General features: G+C 45.3%; 1 protein-coding gene across 9 annotated transcripts in view; it reads right to left on the bottom strand.

Annotated features, from left to right (window-relative positions):
* Positions 1-2,588: 2,588 nt before the first annotated feature.
* Positions 2,589-15,156, bottom strand: part of ACOX2 (acyl-CoA oxidase 2) — a 29,612-nt gene continuing 17,044 nt past the window's right edge. For all 9 annotated transcript variants that reach the window (XM_060402283.1, XM_042235995.2, XM_060402284.1 and 6 more), the window contains exons 13-15: positions 13,472-13,689; positions 6,893-7,025; positions 2,589-2,939 (exon numbers count right to left, since the gene is read on the bottom strand). In XM_060402283.1, coding sequence (XP_060258266.1) covers positions 2,877-2,939; positions 6,893-7,025; positions 13,472-13,689 — 414 coding nt within the window. In that variant the 3' untranslated portion in view covers positions 2,589-2,876. The remainder of the gene's footprint in view (positions 2,940-6,892; positions 7,026-13,471; positions 13,690-15,156) is intronic.

Here is a 15,156-nt window from a genome sequence, read left to right as displayed (position 1 = left end):
TTAGGTGTGTATTGGTTGATTATTGTTAAGGGGGGAAATCTTAATCCTTGTCTAAAATATGCATTGTTTTATGTCCTAATAAATACTGCCTATAGCACATTTGTATTTGATTCAGAAGGACCCAGTGGGAGCTTCAGGGTGCAGTTTATGGAATTCTGCTGTGCTGTCGAGTCAGGGAGTTGATGAAATTACTAGTTTTGTTTAAAATAGAGCGTAGTTGGACAGCTGACGTACAGCTTGACAATTTTTTTTTCCAGTAGGACTTATTTTGGAGATTATAGATTTTTCTCCAGTTGTCATTATTCCAGCTTTGTATTGAGCACAGGGACAGACCGACTCAAGCCATTTTATTCTCACATATTAATGGTGATCCATGAGTGCAGTTTATTATTAAGATTAAATTTCTGAGGAGAAGGAAACGAGTGAACGAAGGGTCTAGAACAGGTGAAGATACGGTGTCCTTTTATTTATTTCACTGTAGGCTTATTTTGCGTAGTTCATTTGATTCTGTTTCTTGGAAGTTGCTCACAGGAAGGATTATGTTAACTACAGTGAATCTTCTAGTTTACTAGAACACCTTTTAAAAGAAAATTCAGAAATTTCCCTGTTGTCTAAGGGAGGAGTAGGGTTCTGAGGCTGCGCACCCCAGACTTCCTTTTCTTCTCTGAGAAGATTCTGAAATTCTCTTCTTTCAAAGGAGGATGAGAACACTGTCTTACATCCATCCGTCTTTGCCCACATGGCTCTGAAAATTTAAGATCTGACAAATGACCGATATCTAGAAACCTGTAATTACCCCCGTTTTCACTGTTTTCAAACTAAAATCCCTTAGCATTAACTATTGGTAGGTGGCTATGGTTTCAGTAAATGTACTAAGTATGAGGTTTATCATTTTAAAAAATTGTCTCCTACTTCAAATTGATTAGTGGTTACCTAAAACAGAAACAACAAGGAAAGGAACAGCCTAGCCAGTTAACGGAGGTGAATGAAAGATAAAATTAATTTGGACTGAAAACTGGTATGGAAGTGTGACTATTAGTTGTTCCAAGGTTTTAAGATTTAAACGTTTATGAGGCCTCTTCCTTGTCCAGATTACTGGAGATAAGTTTGCTTTTGGTAAATTTTCTAAGATTTATGTTATTAACGATTAAATGATTATTTATATGAGTATATTAGGAAAAGTAGCCTGCTGAGGTTTTTTGCAATTTGTTTGATAATATTTAATTTTGAGTGTGTGTGTGTGTTTTTTTTTTTTTTTTTTAGCTTGGGCAGTTGAAAATGATGTGAAAAATGTAGCGTGATTATATTTGGATAATTTGAGACAGTTATGTCATTTATGAAATTTTAAATGATTTTTACTGTAGAAGAGTTGATTTCTAAACATTTGTTGTTGTATTCGTAGGGCTCTATTTTTTTTCTTTTCAGTTTTTAAATTGAAGTATAGTTGACATACAATATTGTATTGATTTCAGATATACTACATAGGGATTGGACATTTATATTCATTATCAGTTGATCACCATGATAAATCTGGTGACTGTGGGTCACCATACAGAGTTTCCACAGTGTTACTGCCTATACTCCCTATGGTATACGTTACATCCTGTGACTTATTTTATAACCGAAAGTTCATACCTTTTAATCTTTCACCTACTTCCTATCTCCCCAACAACCACTGCTGTATCTTTGAGTCTTTCTGTTTTGTTTGCTCATGTCTTTTTTTTTTAAGATAGAATTTCATAGAATTGAAACTATACGGCCTTTGTCTTTTTTGTCTGATTTATTTTACTTGGCCTAGTACTCTCTAGGTCCATTCATGCTCTTGTAGATGGTACAGTCTCATTCTTTTTTATGGCTGAGTAATATCGCTGTTTATGCACACCGCAATCTCTCTATCCGTTCATGTGCTGGACACTTGGATTGTTCCCGCATCTTTGCTGCCGTAAATAATGCTGCAGTGAGTGTAGGGGTACACAGGCACCGTTCACGTTAGTGTTTTGTTTTCTCTGGACACATACTCAGAAGTGGAATAGCTGGACTGCATCGTAGCTCTACTGGTAACTTTTTGAGGAGCCTCCATACTGTTTTCCGTAGTGGTTGCACCAACTTACACTCCCCTCCAACAGTGCACGAGTGTTTTCCTTTCTCCATATCCTTGCCAGTACTTGTTATTTATTACCTTAAAAAAATTTTTTTTTAATTTATTTTTAAGGTATTTACTTATTTGGCTGTGCTGGGTCTTACTTGTGGCACGTGGGATCGAGTTCCCTGACCAGGGATTGAACCCCTGCCCCCTTGCACTAGAAGCACAGAGTCTGGGCCACTGGACCGTGAGGGAAGTCCCTGTTTCTTATATTTTTAGTGACAACCATTCTGATTGGTGGGAGGTGATCGACATTTTATTTAGACTGTACCAAGTATATACACTTTTAGAAGAGGATTGTTTACGTGTGTGTGTGTTTTCTTTTAAGCCCTGAGATGAATAAATGGATGCTGTAACAACACAAGTGACAACTGATCGATCTGCTGGCTTTTGCTAGAGCTAAAGCAAAACCCTGGGATTTCACAAAATAGATGCTACAAATGGATAGTGCGTTGTTTTTTTTAATTGTGGGAAATTTCAAACATTCGGAAGTGGAGAGAATAGTGTAAACGCCCACATACCCATTGAACAGCTTCAACAATGATTCACTCCCCCTGTTTCTTCCCCTGCATTATTTTGGAATAAATCAGGTATTTCATGCGCTTCAGACTGTGTCTCTGAAGGATAATGATTCTTTTAAACAACACATACATGGATAGCTGTAGATTTTAAAGACACCTGCGCCGCAGTATGACTAGCACGTGATGGTGCCTCTCCAGTGCTGCGGATCGTCTCAGAGCCTGGCTCTCCGGCCTTGTAATAGTGGTCTTATATATTTCTCATAGGCAGGGTTCCCCTGTGAGTAGAAAGAAGTGCATTATTGAGACAGACTCTTTCTGCCAGGATTAATGACTTTCACTTTCACATGAAGTTTGTAGTTTCAAAACAGTAATGTTTGTTACATAAGATTCTTAATTTTTAAATTTATTTTTAAAATCTATTTTGTGGTGAACATATGGGGAAACATTTTTTTCCAAAGGGCATCCTTCCTTTTCTCATGCAGATTTCAAATTGTGGATGCAGGTGGCCAATTAAAAACACAGCTTATCATTTTGCTTTGGGGATTTAATACAAATAAAAGGCTTGACTCTTTGAAATTGAGCACATTAACCAAAAAGCAAGAAACCAGAAGGTGGAATGAAATAAGCAGCGTTCCGTGTCAGAATTGGGTGTTCTTAATATACCTTGTTCTCTCTTTGTCAAAATATTTATTTATTTATTATTATTTTTTGGCCCCATCGCACAGCACATGGGATCTTAATGCCCCAACCAGGAATCGAACCTGTGCTCCCTGCATTGGGAGTGTGGAGTAGTCTTAACCACTGGACCACAGAAAAGTCCCTACCTTATTCTCTAATGTGATGTCTTGATTTCACTGCTCTACCCTCATCTTTTTTTTTTTTTTCCTACCCTCATCTTTTATGATATTGTTTCACTTTTTTGCCTGTCAGAGCTGAAACTAAGCTCCTTATGACAGGCGTTCTCCACTGTGTCCTCAGCACCTAGCGTAGCTTCTGGTTTACATCATATGCTCAATAACTACTTGTTAAATGATTGAATGAGCGAGTGAATCGGTAGGTATGTTGAACATCTGGCAACGATTTAACAAATTTCTGCAGTAGAATAATTGGGAGGAGACGGGATTCTTGTTTAGAAATTATCCCCAGTGGTGCCTCTACTGCTTGCATCTAGAGGGAATCACTTAGAGGAGTTCTAGTGGGGAAGGGTTAGGGTCACTGTAGATGGTGGCTGCAGCCATGAAATTAAAAGACGCTTACTCCTTGGAAGGAAAGTTATGACCAACCTAGACAGCATATGCAAAAGCAGAGACATTACTTGGCCAACAAAGGTCCGTCTAGTCAAGGCTCTGGTTTTTCCAGTGGTCATGTATGGATGTGAGAGTTGGACTATAAAGAGGGCTGAGTGCCGAAGAATTGATGCTTTTGAACTGTGGTGTTGGAGAAGACTCTTGAGAGTCCCTTGGACTGCAAGGAGATCCAACCAGTCCATCCTAAAGGAGATCAGTCCTGGGTGTTCACTGGAAGGACTGATGTTGAAGCTGGAACTCCAGTACTTTGGCCACGTTATGGGAAGAGCTAATTTACTTGAAAAGACCCTGATGTTGGGAAAGATTGAAGGCAGGAGGAGAAGGGGACGACAGGGGATGAGATGGTTGGATGGCATCACCAACTCAATGGACATGAGTTTGGGTAAACTGCGGGAGTTGGTGATAGACAGGGAGGCCTGGCGTGCTGTGGTTCTTGGGGTCGCAAAGAGTCGGACACGACTGAGCAACGGAACTGAACTGAGTGGGGAAGGGGAACAGCCTTTTGCAGTTCATTACAAAGAAACTGGCTTGAGATAGCATCCAAATCAGGGGAAAGACAGACAGGAGACACTGGGGAGAGAGTAAACCATGGAGTGTATCCTGCTGTCTGGGTTAGAGCTCAACACTTAACCTCCCCCAGACAGAAGAGATGCTTACAGTTCTAACACATTTCACTCAGCATAGCATTTTCCTTTTGGTAGAAATGTCAGGGAAATAAATTCCCGTTTGTACTTTTGTGTCTCACGAGGCATATTTCAGAGTAGCTTTGATTTTAATTGATTTGAAATACCTGTAGTGTTCCTTTTTCTGCTAGCGCAAACGAGGGGGAAGAAATGTCTCTTTCTGCAGTTTCAAAATTACCTACAGCAGATTAGAAAATAACTCTTTAACTACTATTTTGGTAGTCCGTAGAGGAGCCGGGAATGTACGATGAGGGGGCTGAATATCAGATGAGGGGGCTGCATATCAGTAGTCCAACAAGTGTCATTTCAACTAGCTGGAAACAGTTCTTCAAGGTCGGGTGTGAACTCACATTCCTAGAATCAGCGTGCGTGCAAGAGCCACGTTGCTCTCCCTTTCACCTTTTCTAGCGAGGTGAGGTACGCTAGGGTGGCGAGAGTTGGCGTTAATGTGTGTGCAGCAGGGTCCTTGCCCCCCAGGTAGGTCGTAGAACCGTGTTCATTTACTCCATAATGCAAAGTATCTACTTTGTGGTAGGCCCTGGAGTTAGGACGATGCAGATTGCGTCCTGTTCACAGTCAAGTGGCGGGAGATCCAGGAGGGTGCCTGGGACGTCACGTGGCCGCAGGTTGCCTACCCAGTGTGCTGATGCGTGGGGTCAGCAACGCCCATTTAGACAGGCTGGCCCTCATGCAGTGTCCAGAGTAAACTCTTTCAAGAAGAAGGGCAGAAACAAGTAAAAGACAGAGAGCCCCTTCCGTTCTTTGGTGAAGATGAGGAACAGGGCAACTGGCATGCTTCCTTGCATTGCTGCTAAAGCAGGTTTGAGCTGGATATGGCAGTGTTCCCTGACAGGTGTTAAGGCAGGGGAGGTTTTTCTCTCGAGAATCAAAGGGCATGTGTGTCTCTTTAGACCACAGGGGCTAATCTAGAGGGATGGGGTCGCTGTAGCTCTTGGCCAGGGTTTAAACGTTAGAAAGCAGAGATCTAATTATTAGAAAAAGTAACATAATGTAAGTAGCTTGACTGTGCTAACCAATAAATGTACAGTCTTTAGGTAAGTTCTTGATATTTCCTTGCTGAGTTAGAAGGGTGCCTTCCTGGAGACAGGGAGGGACTGAAAGGGATTGAACTGGCCTTCTATCTGATAAGCTTCTTGGGGGGGGGGTAACTGGTTGTGGTGCAACTTAAGATAACCATGTTAAATTAAGCTGTGAGGTATGACAGGATGCAGAATGTTAAGAGCAAGTCTAACACCATGCTAAGTGTGAATGGACGCCTGAGAGGTGCCAATTTGATGAGGTGTTAAGACACTTTTTCTGAAATTTGACAGAAGAGGTAAAAAAGTAAGCTTCATCATCTGAATAACACATTTGCAGTATAGAATTCAAAATAGCCTGTTGTGTAGCTATAGAGAGCCTTTGTTTTGATCATCTGTATCAAGTCAGCTATTAAATGTTGGTTTCCCAAATTCTAAATGCAGGATCCATTTCTCTTCTCCAGTTAATGTACCCATTGATATTCATAACGTTTCCCTTGAGGCTCAGCAGAGTCTGGGGCCCTGGCCCTAGGCTGTTAGGATTTTATGGGTCCTCCCCCTTCTTCTGCTAATGAGTTCTGGTGTCTCTCCTAGGACTGCTGGGGATCTTGTCACCACCTTTGTAATTGTCATTCACTTGGCTTCCCTGGGATACTGATGCACTGCGACAGCCCCCTCTGTCCCTGGGATGTTGTTCCTTAAAGAGGAAGGCGGCATCTCTCGCAGGCGGTGAGATCTGAGAGAGACACCACCCGCCCCCCACCAAGCTTCTGGTCCCTCTCAACACCTGCTGTATCAACACTAAACTGAGTTAAAAGGCTGAAAGTAAGATGGTTAAGTCAGTGCAGTCGTCTGTCTTATTTCTGTTACTTAAACGCCAGCCTGCCTCTCTGTGTGTATGCCCTTGGGTATGTCAAGCTGTGATTTAGAGCTTGGTCCTTCCTCCTAATTCCCTTCACCAAATTCTGAGCAGTGCATTTTGCTGATTACAGTTCAAACTCAGAGATGCTGCCAGGCCACATCCCTGCTCCTGGTTTTTTTTTTTTTTTTTTTTTGTATTCTTAAAATGTTGTAAATAGATATACTATGCCAAGCAATTTCTAACCTAATGGACATCGATTGCCTTGGGAAAGCATGGAGGTATAGTCGCTGCTTGTTCCCTGCTCTCTTAAGTAATTTATGAAGTGTTCTAGTCAGCTACCTCAGTATTGGTGGGTGACTTCTGAGCCCACTGGAACAGACGTTCATAGGCATGTCCATCATAACAGCCAAGCGCTGAATTTAAACACTGATCCGTGAAGTCAAAAGCATCAGTTAACAAGATGGCATCCTTCCTGAAAGGAAAAAAGAAGAGTTTGTGAGTATATTAGAATGCTCGATTCATCTGGGATGGTGAATAACAACATCTAATTAGAAGTTGCATCATTATCCACTTTTTGAACAGCTCAGTTTTAATGTTTTTTGGAAGTTTTAATTTTTGATCAGTTATATAGACACAGTAGAAAGAGTCAAATAGTTTCTCAAGGCTTGTTATTTAAAATCAGCATATCCCTGCGTCTCACCTCCATTTCTTCCCCCCAGCCCCTAGAGGCAGTCGCTTTTACTCTCTTAGCGGCTGTTTTGGAAACTGACCTGAACACCTCTCAGTGTCTTTTGTGTTACTACTTCCTGTTCAGTGTTGCTAGATACCATCTGTTGCCTGTTAGAGAAGATACGGATTTGTTTAAGCACCCCTCTCCTCGCTTGCGCCACCGTGCCCTCCCCATCCCCAGCCTCTGCCTCCTCTCCTTGGTCTTCCTGCCTCCTAGTATAGTCAGTTTGGGCCAGACTAATATTCAGTGCTTACCTTGTTAGGGCTGTGTATTCTGTAGATTATTATGACCTTAGATGTACTCTGTCCACAGCTCGGCCGTGTTCCCACCACCTCTCCTGGCCCAGGGGTCGCTCTCCTGGCCCTTCTGTCCTAATTGTTAGTGGTTTCACTGTCTGTGTGCAAGTTCCTCTGGAGCTTGATGTCTCAGTTCCTTGACTCTCCTCCACTGACCTCTGCAGCCTCCCTCTGTCTGCCGGGGTCACTCACCGGGGCTTGTCATCCGTGTCTTCATTTCACCGTGAGCCCAGCCATTTTCTTTTTCACCGTTTCTTGTCTTCCTAGCTTTCTCCCTCTACTACTCTGACTTCTATAATTCTCATTTTACCTTTCAGGCAGCAAAATTATTTTCTTTTAACCTATGGAATGAAGTTATTTAAAAACTTGTTTACATGCTTCTCTTCCTTTTTTAGCAGAGGATATGAAATAAAATACTTGACTGTTTACACTCTTCCCTAACCCTCATCTCACACAGCATTTGAGGTGCGCGGGATGCTGTACTTACTTTAATCCTGGATGGCCTTTTCTCATTATGACATGGTTTTCCTACAGTGCTGTTCATAATTCTTTGACTCTACTCGCACCTACTGCCTCAAGTCCCTTATCTGTGTGGTCCCACTTTCTTCATCCATCTGAAATTCCATGGTCTGTTATATTCACTCGCTGCAAGATACATTCAACAGGTTTTCTTGCTTGTCACACTTGTTCAGCAAAACACCATCCCTTGTTATATCTCGTTTTCCACCAACTTTGTCCCGCACCTTTGTAACAATGTATGCCTGAAGACACCAATGCTGACTGCACCGAAGACTGGAGTGGGCCCTAATTGCTACTTGGCAATCATTCTTTGGTGGTTCGAACTCATTGACTTGTTCATTCTCTCAGGTGATTCTCTCCCACCTTCTCTTTGATCCTCAAATCTGTGGTACTCATTTCCCCATCTCTCTTAACCTACGTGACTTTGAGTCCTGTTTCACTGAAGTGAAAATAGAAGTGGTAAGAGGAGTCCACAAGTTCCCAAGCATGCATTTAAACATACGAGGCTCTCTCTCTCTAAACAGGTACACTGTCCTAGTTACCAGCTCAGGCCAGTCCCCCCTTGTCCACTGGATACCTTCCCCACTTGCCCAATAGAGAGCCATGTTCCAGAAGTTCTCCTGTATTTCCACCGCAACGTCGAAATTCCCCTCTGTACTGGAGCGTGTCCATCAGTATACAAACAGGCTGCCATTTCTCCCATCTGTATCAAAACACTCATTTGACTCTGTTTCCCTCCCCATCGTCTCACCTGTACCTTGCCTCCGCTTTGTGACAAAACTCCTTGAAAGTGTCAAGCTCCTTTACGCTTGCTCTTTCCAGTTGTTGTTCTTGTCTGGCTGTTCTCCTCGGCTAGATTCAGGTTTTCATTCCCTCCATTCCACTTAAGCAGCTTTTGTCGAGGTCGTCTCCTCCTCGTCTTTGAAGGGTCCTGAGACTCAGTGCCTGGGCCTCTCCTCTTCATACGCTCACCCCACGTGATACTGTCCCTCTGGTGGCTTTCAATACCAACTGCACGCCCGTGGCTTCCGAGTTTCTCTCTCCAGCCTCCCCTGCTTACTAACGGTTTACGTGATTTCTAGCGGGCTCTGCAAACTTGATGTATCCAAAAGCATCCTCCTGATCTTCGAGACATTCCGTCCACCCTGCCCAAACCTGGCTCTCCTGTAGCCTTCCCCGTCTACAATAAATGGCGACTCAGTCCTGGCCCCAAACCTGAGCTCCTCTCGGTCCCTTCCTTTCCACATCGGATCTGTTAGCAAATCTTGTTCTGTCTCCAGAATAAACCCAAACTTGGACCACTTCCCCCCACCTCCAGTGTCGTCACGCTGGTCCAGTCCGCCAGCATCTCTCACCGGGCTTATTGGGGCAGCCTCCTAACTGGCCGCTCTGCTTTTCACCCTTCCGCCCTCCCCAGTGGGTTCTTAACATGGCAACTGGAGTGATCCTTTACAGACACCCCTCAGATTCCCTCAGACTGTGCGTTTTATGCTCAGAACCCTCCTTGTTCCCACTCACAGCAGAGGGCAGAGTCTTGTCTTTGCCGTGCCCTCCAGCCCCTCTGCTGCCCTTCCCAGCACACCCGCAGCTCGCTGACCTCCGCTCTCATTCTCCGCCTCAGCCACGCGACTCCAGCCTTTTCTCTTTCCCTGGTGGGTGTGTCGCGCATGCTCTGCCTGCCAGCGTCCGTGCCTCTCCTTTGCGTGGAGTGCGCTTTTCCCAGCCGGCCACGGCTCCTCCTCCCTCCCCACCTTCAGCTCTTTGCAGATCACCACCGTCCCTGCCCCTCCGCAGCGCTCCTGACCCCCTGCCCTGCTGGCCTGCCTTTGTAGTATTTGTGCTGCTGCCTAAATTTTGGCCTAGTTCATGTGTGTGTGCGTTTCCTCTCCTCTGGTCTTTGCAGCCTGAAACTCGAATGCTTCATTTGAGGAATGTTTTCTTGCACTATTTTGTTAATGATTTGCTCCCTTCAGTATTTTCTGTCTTCTCTTTCTAGTCCCGTTCTTCAGATGGACAGTTAGGGTCAGTCCCCTTACTATTTTTTATCTTCTGTCCTTTTCCTGTCGTCTTGGGTATGCTTGCTTTCTACGAGATTTCTGCAGCTTTGTCCTTCCGGGCCTTCAGCTGAGCTTCTCATTTTCGCTGTCATTGATTTCACAGAGCTCTTTCTGTTGCTCTTCTCTGAATATTACTTAAGAAATGACGTTCTTTTCTGCTTGCCATATGTCCTGTGAACTCTTTGAGGATGTTACTGATCTTTCAAAAAAGTTTTCACCAGGAAGATTCTCTTGTGTCTTTGGAGTTGCCTTGTTCCTGCTTGGTCTCTGTCTTTTATGACGGGCTTTCCTCGTGTGCTGGCAATCCCTGAGTGTCTGGTCATAGCTAAGAGTGGGACAGGCTAGCTGATTAGAAGCCTGCTGTACTTGTCAGTGTGGAATTCCCTGTGGGCTGAACTGGGTGGACCATTGGGGAACCCCCGTGTCGGTATCTTCACGTCTCTCTCCTTTGGACTGGTCAGATTCTCCAGAGAAGGACCATGATGTCACTTTCCTACAGGACACTGGCCTGGCCGCCAGTTTGCTGGGAACTTGTGGGAAAAGGGAGCTTGCCAGGTGGGGCTAGAGGTAAAGAACTGCCTGCCAATGCAGGAGACATAAGAGAGGCAGGTTTGATCCCTGGATCGGTAGGATCCCCTGGAGGAGGGCATGGCAACCCACTCCAGTATTCTTGCCTGGAGGATCCCAGGGACAGAGGAACTGGTGGGCCACAGTCCACGGGGTCACAGAGTCGGACACGACTGAAGCTACTTGGCATGCATGCACACGTGGGAAAAGAGGGCTGGGGGAGACGGCTGTCAGCATTAGCCTATAAACATGGCTTCAGGCCCCTGGTTTCTGTAGGGTAGCCCAATGGTCCTCACCCTCAACTGAGCCTGAGGTCTTCTAGTCTGCAGTCCCTCTGTTCAGCCTTCTGCCAGGGTTCTGTCAGGGAAGGTCTTTACACCTGCCTAGAGAGGAGGAGGGGAACCAGGGATTCGGCTCCTTCTGAGATAGACTCCAGCCCACCCTGTCTTTCTCCCCTCACGCCTGTTGCCAGAGGGCCGCGGTGCTGCAGTTCTTGTGCTCTGTGGTGGCCCTTGATGGCTTCTCGGCTTTTGCTGCTCTGGTTTGAAACTCAGTGTAGTCAGACGTGCCGAGTCACTGTTCGTCCATCTCCTCTCCAGATTCCCTGTTTCCCTCTCCTGCACTCTCTCTCTCTGTGGGTTTATGCCTTTAACATTTTTAAAGTGATTTATTGATGTTTTTAGTAGGGTTTCAGGAGGGAACAGAAGTAAATGCACATGTTCAGTCTGCCGTCTTTGCCTAAAAGTGTCACCCCTGGGATTTTATGACTGTTTAAACCACTGAGAACTGTTTTAGCCACTGATCCCCGTGACGCAGAGAGCTGGTTCTTAGTGTCACTTAGAGCAGTGTGCCATCCTCCATTTGTCATCTCAGAAATCTGAGGGTGGTGCTGAATAATCAAGGCGTGGAGTTGTGACACAGGACGGCAAAAGCCTGGAGTCTCTTAGGTTCCTAATTACCCAGCAGCAGTAGGAAGGTTACTCTAGAAACCACGATGTGAAGAAACCAACGTGCGGGTCTGATGCCTGTGTGCGTTGCCTGCTTGTGTCGGTGCTGGCTGCCTTGTCTTGAATTGTAAGTCTCTGGGGCCAAGGGAAGCACCCAGCATGCTGTTGCAAATTTTAAAAAAAATCATGCTTATCGGTGATCTTTTGTGTTTCATTATCACCAACAGTCAGGGCTAGAACGTCGTCATCTTCACTTGCTTTAAATGCCAAGCGTTTCAGAAAGGTGGTTACACTGGGGCTTGAAGTGTGCAGTACTCAATTATGCTATTAACGGTTCTAACCACTGGATTTTCTCTAGTAGAGGAAGTTTAATACCTGGCACATAATTTTACATCTGATGTAGTTTTGATAATTTTTGAGTTTCAATTCAGTGAGCACTAACTTGGAGTCACATGTAACATGTTGGATATTGTTCAAAATAAAAAGTTGGTCTAGTTTTTTTTTTTTTTTTAATCTCCTTCATGAATATCTTTTTTTTTTTCTTTTTTTAAGTTCAAATCTTTATTGGCTGTGCCTTGCAGGATTCGGGATCTCATTTCCCTGACCAGGAGGGATTGAACCTGTGGCTGCTTCCTGCAGTGGAAGTGTGGAGTCCTAACTGCAGGAGCATCAGGGAAGTCCCCTTTTCTTTTGTTCTCTTATTCTTGTTGATGATGTGAACTATCGGAGGTTTTAGGGAAGAGTCGTACACTTAAGCGTCATGCCCTGCGTGGCTCCCAACAAACACAGCAGGCATCGTATTTTCTCAGAAAAGCAATGTCTCAGATTGTCTCCTTTTCCATCTTATGGACAATGGTTCCTAATTAGTAATAATTTCTGTTTCTTCCAGTATCCTGGTCATGCTGGCGCTTTGGTTTTCTTAAAGTGATCATTTTGATTATATATAAAGTGACAGGATGAAATTGCATTAGTATGTCACAGTGGTAAACTGCACTGCTTTTGCTGTCTGTAAAAACTATATTGTTGTTGAGCAAACTCCAGGAGATCGTTGAGAACAGTGAAGCCTAGCTACAGTCCATGTAGTCGCAGAGAGTCAGACACGACTGAGTGACTGGGCAACAACAAATTGTTTTACAAGTCAGGACACGAATTACTAGATCTTAAAAATGTCATCTTGAAGCTGAGGGAGTATTAAGTGAGTTTAGTCAACTAAGCACGTTCAACAAAAATAAGGATATATTTGAAATAAACAATAGCCCAGCCTTCATTTTAACACGCAGTTTAAGAGCATGTGCTCTGGAGGCAGACAGGTCCTAGACTGTGCCCTGCCGCTCTTCTGGCTGATTGTGTGACCTTCAACCCCAAGTCCCAGCTTTCTCCCCTTTATGAAGTAGGGAAATTAATAGTATCCACTTCAGAAGCCTGTCAGGATCAAATGAGATGATGCATATACAAGCTTTTGGCATACTGTCTGGTAAACAGTGTTCCTTAAGTACCAGCTAAGACTGAGACTCACTAATACTATTCTTGATACACAGTATTAATATGTAGTATGCTTTATTTTATTCATATTCTATAGATTCTATCATTGCCAGATAATGTTAGAGTTTGAAGTAGCTAGATGATTTACTCTGAAACATTTTAGTTGTAATTTTTTTCCCCTTTTTTCCCCCTTTCTTAATCCATAGTGTGTCCAGGACTGTTGCTGCTTTTGCCAGACCCCCATTTAGCAAGAATTTTGGGGCTGAAGGTTTCGGTGTTTGAAATGAACAGAGGGTTGAGGGTGAAGGGCAGCCACTCACCGGATGAGGGGGAGCAGGTCCAGGTAGGCTTTCCTCGCCATGTCTGTTTGGGCTCCAGACAGGAAGCCGTCATGGAGGAAGTCGCCCGAGTTTGTCAGGATGCCGTGTAGGGCATAGAGGTCACAGAGGCGTTTGAGCACCTGCTGAATCGCTGGCTGGCTTTCCAGTTTCTCCAGAGCTTCTGTGAAAATCTTCACAGTGACATAGTAGAGGTGTGCCTACAAAGACAGAGAGATGCGTTAACTTCTGATTTCTTCCTCCACAAATCATCCCGGAAGCTTGGCAAGACTGCTGGAAGAGGGCTGCTGTGGCCACGTGTTTCCCAGCAGGCTGACAAGCAGCTGCCTCTCTCCTGCCTCACTGCGTCTGACTAAGCCTTTTTGATGGTGTGCGTGTGCGTGCTGGCGGCTGGTGGGCTCTGGAACTTGGCCCTTCACTTCTCATTGTGCCTGGGGCAGTTTCAAGTTGGTTTAAAAGAAAGAATACAGGCGTGTTGGAGGCTGGCCTGGGCCAGGGGGGACAGCACCACTTTTCTTGAGAAAATAGCTGTTGGTCGTCTGCCGTGTTCACGCTTTGCCGCCTGGACCTGGGCCGCTGACCCCGTGCCGGGTTTGCAGCATTTGGACGTGGTTAAGGAGCGGATGTGCTCCTCCACCCTCCCCGGTCAGATGCCTTGGTGCTCAGGCTGCACCCGCTGTGGCAAAGTTAGAGACCCTCACTTTCCCACTTATACGCTATGTCCCTTTTCTCACCTGAGAGCCACATCCTTGAATTCTCAGGGCTCTGGATTGAAGAGTCGAGTGATGAGCTGCCTGAGGGTGTCCGCCCCTGCCTTACGGAGCAGGAGGGGGACCAGAGAGAGGAGGGGTTCCTTGGGGCAAGGCTGAGCTGCACCCTGGCACCGTGCTCTGAACACAGTCAGCCCTAGTTTGTGAGTGTATTGGTATCGAGCTTCTCTCCTGTCCAGTCTGGGGTGGAAGTGGGGGTTATCCTCTGTAGCTTTTATACTCTGTGATCAGTCGTGTCTGACTCTTTGCCACCATTGGACTATAGCCCGCCAGGCTTCTCTGTCCATGGGATTTCCCAGGCAAGAAGACTGGAGTGGGTTGCCACTTCCTTTTTCAGGGCATCTTCCCAACCCAGGGATCGAACCCACGTCTCCTTTGTCTCCTGCATTGCAGGGGGATGGATTCTTTACCGCTGAGCCACCTGGGAGCCCTGTTTATATACTCAAGGTGGCTCTTTAAGTTTTACATCTATTAACTCATAACCTTCACGGTAATCCTACAAGGTAGATCCTATTATTGGCTCCGTTTTGTGGCGGAAGCGTGTGAGGCATCAAGAGAGTAAATTCCTTGCCTAGGCACTGGCTAATGAGCCGTAGCAGTGAGTTCTGAACCAGGGCAGTCTGTGTCTCCATTAAGAATTGTTAGCATTACTCGCGACCCTGCGTCGCTAAAGCCACCAGAGCTTGAGGCTGGATGTTACTGGGCCAGGACCGGAACTGCTTGCCTGCCCCCTGCCCTGTTCCCACCAACCCCTTGTGTGCTCTGCTGCGCACGTCTGGTTTCCAGATGAGACCCAGTTAGAGGACAAGGCCGCCCAGGGCCCAGGAAGTGCAGGTTTCCCGGCCCGTTATGACTTTAGAGGGTCGGCATCAACACCGCCTTCCCCAGAAGCTGCTC

This window comes from Ovis aries, chromosome 19 (assembly GCF_016772045.2).
Source record: "Ovis aries strain OAR_USU_Benz2616 breed Rambouillet chromosome 19, ARS-UI_Ramb_v3.0, whole genome shotgun sequence".
In the NCBI taxonomy this organism is placed as follows: domain Eukaryota; kingdom Metazoa; phylum Chordata; class Mammalia; order Artiodactyla; family Bovidae; genus Ovis; species Ovis aries.
Note: the sequence above shows the minus strand (reverse complement) of the source record. Positions and strands in the feature narration are given on the sequence as shown.